The sequence below is a fragment of the Magallana gigas genome, chromosome 2, assembly GCF_963853765.1.
Source record: "Magallana gigas chromosome 2, xbMagGiga1.1, whole genome shotgun sequence".
NCBI lineage: Eukaryota > Metazoa > Mollusca > Bivalvia > Ostreida > Ostreidae > Magallana > Magallana gigas.
In genome coordinates, this window is record NC_088854.1 from 59,816,157 (window position 1) to 59,829,430 (window position 13,274).

The 13,274-nt window shown below is 31.3% G+C and overlaps 1 protein-coding gene across 1 annotated transcript in view; it reads left to right on the top strand.

Annotated features, from left to right (window-relative positions):
* Positions 1-3,193: 3,193 nt before the first annotated feature.
* LOC105348460 (LIM/homeobox protein Lhx3) overlaps positions 3,194-13,274 on the top strand; it is a 28,254-nt gene continuing 18,173 nt past the window's right edge. Inside the window, exon 1 of the mRNA XM_066077563.1 lies at positions 3,194-3,288. Coding sequence (XP_065933635.1) covers positions 3,255-3,288 — 34 coding nt within the window. The 5' untranslated portion in view covers positions 3,194-3,254. The remainder of the gene's footprint in view (positions 3,289-13,274) is intronic.

Consider the following 13,274-nt stretch of genomic DNA (forward strand, 5'->3'; position numbering starts at 1 on the left):
CCTTACAATGTAAGACTCCATTTAGTATTAAATCCAGTACAGATTAATACAAACAATATACACATCATTTATAAATTTTGTTTGGTTTTAACAAACTTAATTATTGATTTGTTTGAATTATTTGTATTGCTTTTAAGAAAACGTTAAACACGATTCATAAGAATTGACATTTCACTGTTGTATACTTATTCATTGTATTTTTCTATCATAGCAAACACAACCATTACTTAAAAAATGTCTTGATATCAGACATTCTAAAAGCTAAATGTAAGTACCCGGTGAATATCCTTGCATTCAAAACACCACAGGGTACTAAAAGTTCAATATAAATTCCATTTTTATGATAAATAGCAAGTATGATTTCTATTTTTTTAACTTGGGCTTAAGAATAAAAACATAGATAACATTTGTTATGTTTTAATAAAAATAGAAAAAAAAAATGAAAACGCGAAGAATTTTTCGACTCGTTTGGTGATAAGAAATTTGATTGCGGTAAAAAAAAACGATGTCTGAGAACATGATTAGACAAATGCATAGATGTGCTTTTTATAACAAATTAAATACCAAGAACTCGATAATCCTTGTTTTTCTTGATGACAAAGCTGTGAGTCACATGTTGTACACGGTACTAGATGCAGGGCTCGTTTTCCTGACCGGTTTTGCGAAGATCATTTTAAACTGATTTGTCACCACAGCGGATATTTTTATGAGATGAAATTCCGATAACTGACACTAACAATAAATATCAAGTTTTATAAATCATTTGCGTGTACGAAAGGGTTTTACGTTAATTTATCGTCAACTTCATAAAGAATATAATTTATTTGTCACAATAGTGTCGCTATCCTAACATTAGTAAGAAGTTTTTATTGATTAATTGTTTTAAGCAGAAAAGTTCTACATACAAACAGTATGTGTAAAACACTCTCTTTTAATGGATTGCCACTATCTTTTTAGGCTGATTTTAATTAGTGATCAAAGTGTTTAAACACAACCAACCTTATCATTAAGGTTCAAATCGATATATATATATATATATATATATATATATATATATATATATATATATATATATATATATATATATATATATAAAACAAATTTTCAGCATAAATTTTGAAAATATTTTAGTACAGAACCTCAAAATATCTAACGGTGCTTATCAATATGAATATGTCACTATGTCAACTCCGGTTCACACTAAAATAATTTACAATAATACTCCATGCTTAGAAGAGACTTATTCCAGGTTACCTAACATATGAATTAATACAGGTCAACGGTAGAAACAAATCTTTGAATGGAAAACAACGTTTTAAATTTTTTATTTATTTAGCATTTCAAGAATAGATTCTGATAAAAGTACGGGGACATTGTAAATGAATGGTTAGACTTTAAAGTCTTATTGGAGGCATACAATTTTAGAATAACGTGTAGATAATTTGTGTATATTTTACGAAAGTGTTTTAATTTTTAAAGATATAGACTACTTTTAACCATGTTTTCACTTAATAAAACTTTCAGTGAATTAAAGTAATTTTTTTTATTCAATGATATCAATAAATATTTACATCGAAACAGAGTATTGAAATCTCATGCAAGTATATTTTTGTAACTTTTAAATATTATCTTAAACAATGTGTTAATAATGTTTAAAACGGAGTACACATTCAACGTAGATACATTTTTGATATTTCTCTACTACTTTGCCATTTTCAAGTATAAATGAAGAAACATGCTTAAATCATGATGCATATTCTCAGATGAATTTTCATCTATATATACTAGCATTTATTTATTAATAAAAAATGGTTCTTTGACTACCCTATCGACAATTTTAAGTATGGTCGGGGTAAATATATCTTTAGTTATAGCAGAACTTTGCTCTTAGTAACGCCTTTTTGAATTGAAAACAGCACAATGTATTTCTGAATTTGTAGTTTTCTTTTAAAAAAAACCAACCAAACAAAAAACGAGCCGATTTAGTCCGATAGGCTAGACAAAACTTTGTCACATTTGACATATTTTGATGTACAATAATTCTCTTGCCTTTAAAAAAAGGAAATATTTGCTTTACTAGATGCAAACTGTTAGTCCCAAGATAATTGGTCAAAAAAAGCAATAATTTTCATGCATCTGAACAATTTTCATTAGAAATAAATTCATTGTATAATTCGTAGGAAGATTGCTACTTTTATACATATAGATGATGAATTTGTGAGAAATTGTGTTGAGAGTTATATGTTTTTGCAAAACAAACATTCTTTTAGATCAAATGTAAGTTTCAGTTGCTATTATTTTTCCCAGAATATGAGACGGAATAAAATAATACTATAACATAAGATTACAAATTACCCTAACATTTTCTTGTGACAACTTATAGAGCAACTGCGAGAGCTATAGCTATACTTTGATTATCTGAGTAAAAAAAAACTTTCTGTGATTGTGACCGTAATTTTGATTAATTAAAGTTAGAAATATTGCAGTAATAAAAGACGCTTGTATGATTTGGTACAGTTTAAAATAAAACTGTTGATAAGCTTTAAACGAAAAGAATATTACAGTTTACAAAATGAGAATGGCCATTATCATTCAATCATTGTTTGCAAAATATTTTTTCATCTTACAAAACCGATTAATAGTTGTGCAATATTTTTTAAATGGGCAGCTTATTTTAAGAAGCATCAATTTCAAAAGTGACTAAGTAAGAATTCGTTCGAAATGCACGAAATAGACAGGTTTAAAGACCTTTGTGAACATCAACAAGCGTCTGTTTTATTTTTATTCCGAGGCAAGCGTTGTGATGAATTAGACCGATTCTCTCGTGACACCATAACGACGGACAACCTCATCAATAACGTCTGCTTCAGAAGAAACTAATCAAATTTGATTGCACGGGTAACAATTGAATTTGCGGACCAAACGAGATCTAATATTGTGAAATTTTATCTTTAGGAAGTTCTCCTTTGCCTTTTGATAAAATATTTCTTTTTTATATTTTTTGTTCATCGTCCTACGCTAATTTGATTAGTTTCTGACGAATTCTAACTTCAAACAAGGGGATTAGGCCATTTGTGCAAAAGAAGAACCCAGAATCCAATCGATTTTGCAGAACAGCAGAAAATTACTTTTTATTCAAGTAACAAGTAAATTAGTTATTGCTATTTACACTGGCAATTTGTTAAATTATATGACGTGTGTTGATCAAGTTAATTGAAAAAGACGCGATCTGGTCTCCCCATTTCCCCTATTCTATGACAATTCCACGAAATGCTAGGACAAGACACGGTGAGTAAAACTTACACCTCCATAAATGCCCTCTTTTGTTTCTTGAAATGTTGCCTCTTCGTTTTCGAAAAGTTTCCACGATCTGAATCGTGAACGTGAAGGTTAATGCTTTCATGGAACGCCATTTTGGTGTAAACTAAAAAAAGAAATTTCATATTACAATTGCCTTCTTGTTTGCGTTCTGTAGCATTGATACTATAGTATAAGCTCTCCTTATTACTTTGTCCTTTACAAAAATGTTGTTCCACTCGCAATAATTTGATGATTATGGAAATGCTGCACGTCATTGCTACTTTAGTTTAGTTTGGATTCAGTTTAACATGTAGTGAAATGAAAGTGAGTTCGGACAAGATATTTCAGAAATAAGTCACCAGCTGTGATTTTGTGTGAAAACGTGAAATTTAAACATGGATTTCTGTACAAAGTGTGGGTGTGGGGAACCCCCAACCGGGCACCTGCATGTTCACTCTATCACTCAGTTAATTATCCAAGATTTCTTAAAAAGCCCAGCTATTGCCCCCATTGTAAAAGGGGTGGATCATCTTACAATAAACTTGTGTGAGGATTCGGGTAGAGCAAAACTTCTCCTCCCTTTAACGACGAAGTGTCAGTCAGCGTAGTTAGAAGACAAAGAATAAAATATCACTAGCTGTGGAATGCGCTCCCAAAGGAGCCGAGGTTAACTAAATTTCAGTGTTCACATCCCGGCGAACTAATCTGATTAAAGAAAGTAGCTATTCGCCTTAATTATGAAGAATTGCGTAACAATGGAATTAAAGGTTTCTTAAATAAATCGAACTGTCATAACTCATTTGCGACTACAGGCAGTGTTGAAAGTCAAATTCAGGTCTTTATGTCTAAAATATTAAAAGAGACTCAATAAAAAATAGTAAGTAAATGGTAAGGAGACAAAACACTTACAAAGGGATTGGCTGTGTGTTGGGTGAAGGTGGGCTGATGTGTAATTTGCAATACAAAATAACATAGTTCTTGACTGTATGGAAATGCATAAAAGATATGTTCATTGAGATTAAATCGACAATTAGTTTTGTTTTGTCCATGAGAAAAGAACACTAATTCTTTCTAGTTGTCTAAATGAATTGGTGGTGTTCGAAGTATATTTAAGTTTTAAGAGTTATATCACCATTTAGTTATCCAAAATTAGTTTACATTATTTTTGCTTCATGCGATTCGTCTCATTAGAAAAACAACAATATAGTGTACATTCTACTTATATATGACATTTGTTTCATCTCAAGAGTAAGTTTATCTGCAAAGTGTTGTAGAAGTATACATTTTCGCTATTTGTTAATCTAGCAAACCTATGTATATACAATATATACGTAGGCATAATGTTTGCGATTGCCTAAGGTAGATATGTTTCGTAGAGAAAAAATAAGGTTACTTAATTTATTGCTTAGTTAATACATGTAGTCAGTCCACAGCTAGATAATTTAATGAACTCTTTTTCATCGCGTACTTAATATCAACGACTCCTCAACGGAATCTTCAACTCATACCGCGCCGGTTTAAGCTTTTAAAACAAATTAGATTTTCCCTACACGGGGTATCTCTGAGATGATCCCACTCTGTGTTAAACAGGTCGAGAACCAGTGTTTGATCTCCAGTAGATTCCTTTTTTGTATCTGATATGAAATAGAAAGTGACTTTTCTACTGGGAATGGCAAAATGGTTGGTAGGCCTTATCTGATCATCGCTCTCCCAATGTCTGTTTACAGCGATCACAGAAATGCATCATGATGTCCTCCTCTGGTGCCTCTGGCGCCGTGTTAACAGAGGAAATGCAGAGTATCTGTGTAGTAAGTTGTCTGTACTGAATGTTAACAGCAAGGATAGTTCTGTGTTCTCCCAGTTCTCCAAACAACAAAGGTATTGCGTGTACCATTCATCACGTGATGTGCAACCATAAATCTTTTTCTCCTTACCTTTTACTGGTTTCTAAAAATAAAAAAAACTCATTTTCCACTGTTTTATATAATGAAAAATTACATCAAGATAATTATTCAAGTGCTAATTTATTTTACTCATATCAATTTTGTTTTCTAAAATGTATTGAAGAATTAAGATTTAATTAGTAAGCTGGAAATGTGTTCAACATTCCACACAGGATGAATTTCTCCTTCCGTCAACTGAAATGTGACTGAAAAGGAACTGAAATGTTACTGAATGGCATAGTTATGCCATTCAGTCATATTTTAAGACCATTCAGTTAACATTCAGTTGACTGAATGGCAGAGATTCATCCTGTGCCAGATGTTAGATAAAAGCTAATTTAACTGAAAAAGCTCACGATATTGAGAGTAATTAAAAAGTAAAACACATAATTCATGTAACTCAGAATCAAAGATTAAGTACTTCTTTAAATAAAAGACACTTCTCGTTCTGTACAAATGCAGTTTGTCTGTTTATTATTTTGACACCTTCTTTTTATTCCTGTTTTAAATATTGCATTAGTGTTTGCTGATCAGCATCAAATCAAGGTAAACATGAGGTAACATCACAGGTAATCCGTCGGTGGTCGCTGGAAATCTGTTGATTAATGGACTGATACCGCTTATCAAGATTCTGGAAACCACTCATTCCAAGTCCCAGGGAAGACCTTCCTCTGGCCCCGTGTTTCCCGCAGGACACTGATCGATCCGGAGATGGCGCTGAGGGTCCCAAAGATGGTAAACAATTGACGGCCATTTTTATGCGTGACTGATTGTTTGTCGCGTGTGGATTCACGCCTCATTTGGCGCGTCCGACTCTTGATAAAACATCCGCGTCAAGTTCTCATTCACTTTTCATTAAACCTGAATGATTTGTGATTCATCCTCAAGTCGGAACAGATTTCAATATTCTGGAAATCGTATAACTCAATCTCGGTGCATAAAAACGGAATGCAGTCCTAATTATCATATACTCTTTCGCACCGTTAAGTAAATGCAAAGCTTATTATTTAGAAAAATTACACTGTAAAGCATTTTTGTACCTCACCCATATACTAGTATTTCGTGTATATAAATACATATGTGGATACGTAAAAGCGACGTTTTATTAAACAATTACAAATCATGGACTTATCCCAGGTTTGGAAACATGTTGTAGTCGAAATATTTTTTATTCCACCGAAACGACTGATATCATCGAATATTTTTCGTTTTGTCTGGAAAGAATCAAGCATTTTTGGGACTATAATTTAGCCAGTAATCTGGAGCCAGATGGTATGAAAACAAGCTCCTTTAAGAAGCAGACTGATGCCATGTTGCACGGGCAATCTAATAAACTAGGTTAAACAAATCTCTTTAATTGAAGGTTTTCTTCGTAAAAAGAGAACCCGGTAGAGAATCGAAAAGTCTTGATAGACTTGATAGAAAGATATAAAGCCATGAAACTACTCAGTAAAAACTATGCAATCGGGAAAGACGTTTAAGGCGCACATATTGTGTATAGGCAAGAAAACCCAATGAAAAAACAAAGTATTTCCTGCATACGGTGAATCAGAGGTACAAGAAGTTAACAGAGACAAAGTTCAAGTTTGGCGTGAAAGAAATAGTTTAAATAGTAAAGTTCAGGTCAATGTGATAGATAAAAAACAAAAGATAGTGTTTATTGCATTGAAAATAGAACAAGACATTTTGAGAAAAAAAAAAAGATATATTATGTAGAAAACAAGTATAAACTGTGTGAAATTCACGGTCTTTGAGATAGCCCAATGGATTTGGAAACTGAAACAGAAATCTCAATTCTTCCGAATATGGAAAAACAGATAAACAGACATAGTTGTGGTCTTCTAGTCATTGAACGGGGGGAGGGGGGGGGACAACCCCTACCTTTTATCAGTAGTAAAAAAAACATGTTTAACAAAGCATGCATCGTACATGCATAGAACAGTTCATCATATTTACATAAATATTTTAAAATTTCACAAATCAAAATAATTGATATCAAAAGCCAATATGTTCTAGACCATTGTGATATTAATAAGACTATAAGATTGAAAGAAAGGTTCGGATTGTAGAGAAACATGAACAAGTAGACAAATAGGGTAGATCCTTCAGTATTCGAAATAACAAGAATAAACTGAAGACGATATAAGAAGATTCGCATGTTTTATGTGTCAGAGATAACAAAACAGGGATAGAAAACAAGAAACTTACAATTTCGCTGAGAATCAGAAGTATAAATAAATTGTCCTCAGATTGCAAATAAATGACAAGGAGGCAGACATTCCAAGATAAATTTTATTTGTATTGAAAAAAAAAATTATTTGCTCTAAATAACAAATGTCCAGGAACTTCTGACTGTGCATTGTAACTATGCTGAAATTTGATAAATTTGAATGATAATCAGTAATGAATAAATATCAAGACTTTAAATAATGATAACAAAGGGATAGTGGTCGATTACTAGATGGTAAGACTACAGTCACAGTCTGCAAATTTCAACAAATTAATATGTTTGAAAAATAGATCTATAGATCAATGCTTTTATGAATTCATCGATTGCTTTGCCAAACCATGTGCTTAATTCAGTTAACATTCAATTAGTTATCATTACATTTGTACATTGAGTGATGCAGGTAAGTACTGTACTTTAGTATTTCTATTATATATATATATATATATATATATATATATATATATATATATATATATATATATATATATATATATATATATATATATATATATATATATTAAAAGAAAATTCTGTCACCACAGGACGAGGTTTTTATTCAACCCAGTGAAAAAATGTGGCTGTGCCCCACAGGAAGAGGTTTTCATTCAACCCAATGATAATATGTCATTTCTAGTATATCATATGCTGCATCATAGCTCTTTTATCGTTCAAAAAACTCCTCTTGCTAAAATGGCCAAAATATAGCAAACATTAGTCATATTGATTAGATTTAGATTTAAACTGATGAAAGCATTGGGAACAAATCACGATAAACTATCCGAAATAGTACAAATTACAAATTATACAAAAGAAATTAATATGATACATTTTGTAATACAAATGGAAGATACATAAATCATATGATTTGAACATATTTTATTGTGTAAGTTACATAAGAGGATTGGAAACGACTTCTTACAACTTTGTGTTCCTCTCCCAATGATAATGCATACAATATATACAATAATCATAGTAATATTAAATGTTACTTATAATTGTTAGCTTTATCATAGTAATATTCATAAATTTGCATTTACAAAGTATTTGCGAATATATAATAAATTCTGTTGGTATACAGTATAAAAATACAAAAGAAAATTAATCATCAAATCTTTAAAACTCTTTATTAAAGTTCTCAACTGCTGAAAAAAGCTTTATCACAAATCACATGAAAAATCAAATTAGAACTATACAACATAAAAGAAAATAATAATGCAAAATATGACAACACACAAATTGCAAATTAAAAACTATACAAAAGTAGAGGTTATACCCATACAGATAGACATTATACAGTGCAAATTGATAACTATAAAATACAAACGGGAAAAATGTGCAATATACAAATTGGAATATAACTGTGGAAAGCTTCACGTACCATGTTGAATTAACAATCTTAAAATTATTCTTAGTTGACCTTGCAATTCTGTTCAACAATTTTTTTAAACAGTTAGAAACAACCAGAAAATTCAAAGATATTTAAAAAGAAAGAAAAAAAAACAACAAGGAACGAATCGTGAAGATGCCACGATGTGAGATTGTTAAAAAACGCTACATATATATAAGTAACGAGAGAGTTTGATTGTATCAAGATAAAAAAAAACCTAACAATTAATGAAAGGTAAACATGAAATGTTGATAAGTATCGGAAATTAAAAAATAATAATTTTGAGGAAAAAAAATAAAACTTAAAAGGACCCCGAAAAGCTGGCGTTTTCACTCTTGATATATTTGTTTTACTGTACAATATTTCTTTTCATGTCATCATGCAATGTCTTGCTAATCTAAATAAATGATGGTGATAGTCCTTTTGAAAAAGGAATATAATGGCCTAGGCTGTTAAACGATTCGCATGTATTTGCATTTATTTTATGCTTTTTGCCATTCAAAAAAAATCTATCAAAAAAATAATTTACACAGACAAAATAAATTATTGTAAATGTGCTATTTGAAATAGAAAAACTGTTGCTATCCATTCAAAATGGAAATTTTATTTTTGTCTTTAAAAGAAAAGGCAATGCTGTTATCACTAAGACTGTCTGTACCCATTGTGGCGAGTCTTTGGGCTCCAGAGAAAATAAATGAAATTAAAATTGAATGAAGTTGTTCTTTTTCTTTATTAGAAGATACTTAAAATTACATGATGGGTTTTGAGAAACCGGGTTTTTCTTTAGTATTTTTTGTGCTATCACACGTTCATTTTCACTTTAAAAAGCTGCATAATAATTCATTTTTGGTGGCAAACCGATAGCTTCTCTTGATCCATATATCAATTCTATTAAAGTCTTTGTGAATTTTATTTTTTATTCTCCGTGTTTCGGTCGACTTTTTCATTTCGCTGATTTCCCTGGGCGGCCATTGGGATATAAAGTGATGAAGGTATCCAGAGCTCGTCAAAGTAAACACGGCATCGCATCCAGTCCTAATGAGGAAATGTATACAAAAATCATTAATGTTAAATTAAGAGATTGCCAAGCTTTCTAGGGGCCATTTCAAGCACTTAATATGCCGTTCTTGGAACTCCCTGAGGACTGCTTGAGATTGTTGATCCATTACCGTTTTTTGTCACAATTTTATTGTTACCGGCAACGAAAGGTGGGCCATTTCGAATCCATTCAGTTCTTCCCATTTTTAGAGGACAATCGGGTGAATTCTGTTAATTGATGCTGTTCTTTGCTAGACGATATTTTAATCTGCAACTTGATGCAATATCGTTTGTCCGCGAGGAAGCTTTAATATCGTCTCATTGATTCCTGGATTCTTTTTTTCCAAATCGAGAAGACAACGCCCACCCTGTTATAGAGTGATAAATATAGGTAATGATAAGCCGATTGACCTAGCAAAGTGGACACAAAGGATACCGGAAATAGAATGACGAATTTTAGATGAATATTTAAGGTGAATGAGAGCATAAAGATATAAAAATATCTATAGATAAACTCTTAAAAAAATTAAATCAAATATGCAAGTACACTATCTACTAACCAACGGAATTGTAACTACTGAGAATTATAAATGCACAGAAAAGAATTATCCAAGATAAGTAAATAAATTTAAAAGTTGATGTTGAAATGAGGAAAAATATGATAATTAGTAAGTCAGAAAGTTCTAATAGCATGTTAAAATAGTAGCTAATGTTTTCTATTTTTTGTTCGTGCTAACAAAAAGAAAATAATCTGTGATATATCATTATTAAAATAAAATCAATGTTCTTACAGGTTTAAGAATTTGTTTCTTTTTTACTCGAGGGGGCGCGGCATGGTGAAACAAACATTTACCACATGTTAGTACATGTATTACTCAAAATAATGTATAGTTATATACCTCTCTCTAGTATTCTCTGATTATAAGTTTAGTTCACACTGAAACCGATACGATTCCAGAGAAACTCACTGAAACACTCGAATCAAAAGAAAAAAATCAAAGAAAAATGCTACCAGTGCAAAATATTCAGTAGGATATTCCTTTTTTTTTTAATTTTATTAAAAAAAAAAATGTGTATTTCTTGAGATATTTAATTGGTGTTGTGTTAACGTTGTAAATGAAAGGAGAAATGAAATTCAAGATGAATAGATACTAGAATATCGTAATGAACATGCACATTTGTTATAAATTACTAAGTCTTGTACTTCTATGTTTTCTTTATACAAAGTTACGTTCCTTCATTGCTTCACAGTATAAAAAAAAGCTGGTACTGGGCAGCACCCACTCCTGGTGTAGCCTGATTACTCTGATAAATAATTTTTTAGAATATGAAATTATAGCCAGGACGGTTGAAAGTCTATTTTGGACTTTTTTCCGGTGAAGAATGATTATCGAATTGATAAACGGAGATGAGGTCACATATGACATGTTTATAAAAGAACCCCGTGATTTTCTGACATTTTTATCATATAGTTATCTGATTTGATGTTCCATACATTCATAAGATACAGTGTCACACTTTTTTGTCTTTTTTCTTTGGTTCTTCACGACTTTCTGAAAAATAGAGGCTCTTCATTTTCTACACAAATATATAAAGAGAAAACTAGCTATCTAGATTAGAACTTTATCTAAGCATTATTTGCTTAGATATAAATAATTAAATGTTATTCTTATTCATAAGGCTAAAGTCATTAAAATTTTGTATGATAAATAAAAGATAAGATATAAAGTTTAATTGAACATATCTTATTTTTATTTTTGATGCATGTACAATTGGATTAAGAAGACTGCGTAGTCAACGAATAAATCGTCAATTCTACATGTATATTAGTATTTCTAAACGACTTGTTTGGCTATAAAGTATTATTAAGTACAGAAAACTTTCATAATTTTGAATTTAAAATTTGAATGATTTTCTATATCTTTACATAGAGTTTTTCTTCTTTTGGAGATCCATATAGTCTAAAAATGACTACGACCATTGAACCATCTTAAGCACAAGCTATCAAAACTTGAATACCCTCTCCTTACATGTATTGATAAAAAATGATTTGTACGGTCTATATCTTTAATACAGTAAACTATAGATTGGAATCTATGTAAATATTTCCCATTTAATTACAGATGAAAAACATTAAAACAAGTTCTGATGATTTTATTAAAATATTTATATCTAAAGAACAAAGTTTAATTCTTAATAAAATTTCCCCCAAAATGTGGACTCGTTTAAGAATAGAGCAGCCAAGTGCTTTGAGAGCAAAAGATAGGGCATAGAATAACAGAGGACTGTTCTTAAAAAAAACATCTTTTAATAGAAAAAAATGTGGAAGAAATTGCAATTTCATACAATATGACTTGCAGTTGTAATGATATTTTACACACACAAAAAGAGCAAATTCAGTTTGTTTTACTATCTAAAAAGTTGTATAAGTGATGAGTTATGTGAGAAAGTTGCAGATTCTGTTTGTTTGTTTCAATAAATATATTTTTAAAATCTATTTCTCGTCTGTCACTTCTTTTTTTCTTTTAGATTTTTATATATCATGTTGAAATCAATCAAGGCAGGACAATCAAAATAAATATAATAATTAAAAAAAAATATATGTAAAATAAAAATGAACTCGGCAGAAAATAATTTCACGTGTATCTCACGAATTCTCAGTTATCTATCCGTACCATGCGAAAATCAAATGAATTTCACTGCTTTTATTTTCATCAACTAAAACCGAGCGGTGAGTGTGTGACTTTCTGTTTGTATAATATTTATAGGACATTCATACTCCTAAGTGTTAAAGTTCATTTTCCCCGGGGGTTACTACATTTCTTAATTAAACACCGGGCGCGTCAGACCCTCATACAGTACCTGCTTTACAAACCGCTGTAACGAGTCATGCCAGAGTCGGATTAATCTGTAGAGTAACTGTTACGATTGGACGCTAGTATTGTTTCTCTCCATTCTTGGAAATGAAGTCGAGATAATGGCGACAAAAAGGACACGTTAAGGCGAGTAACCTACGACGCTTAATCAATCAAAAACGTCAGCTATCTGTTACGTTTTGCTTATAACGGCAGTACACACAGTATCGCATTCACGCCTCGCAAAAACTTCTCTAATCAACGGACAAGTGCTACATGGAACAGCAGCTCCGAACGTGTTAGGGGGTGTAAAATTAGACGTCGTTTTGAGTTTGAGGCACTAGTCCGTAATAAGCCGGGCCCTATTTGTCTTTAGCATCGCTGCGCTCTTTGATGAAATGATCAGGTAGTAGCGCCACGAGATTTCACCTGTGTATCGATGACAGTGATTGATCGGGATTATCTAATCAACCATCGAAAATCGTCAGAAAATTAGACCTCACCTGGTGCAAAAGACTTCA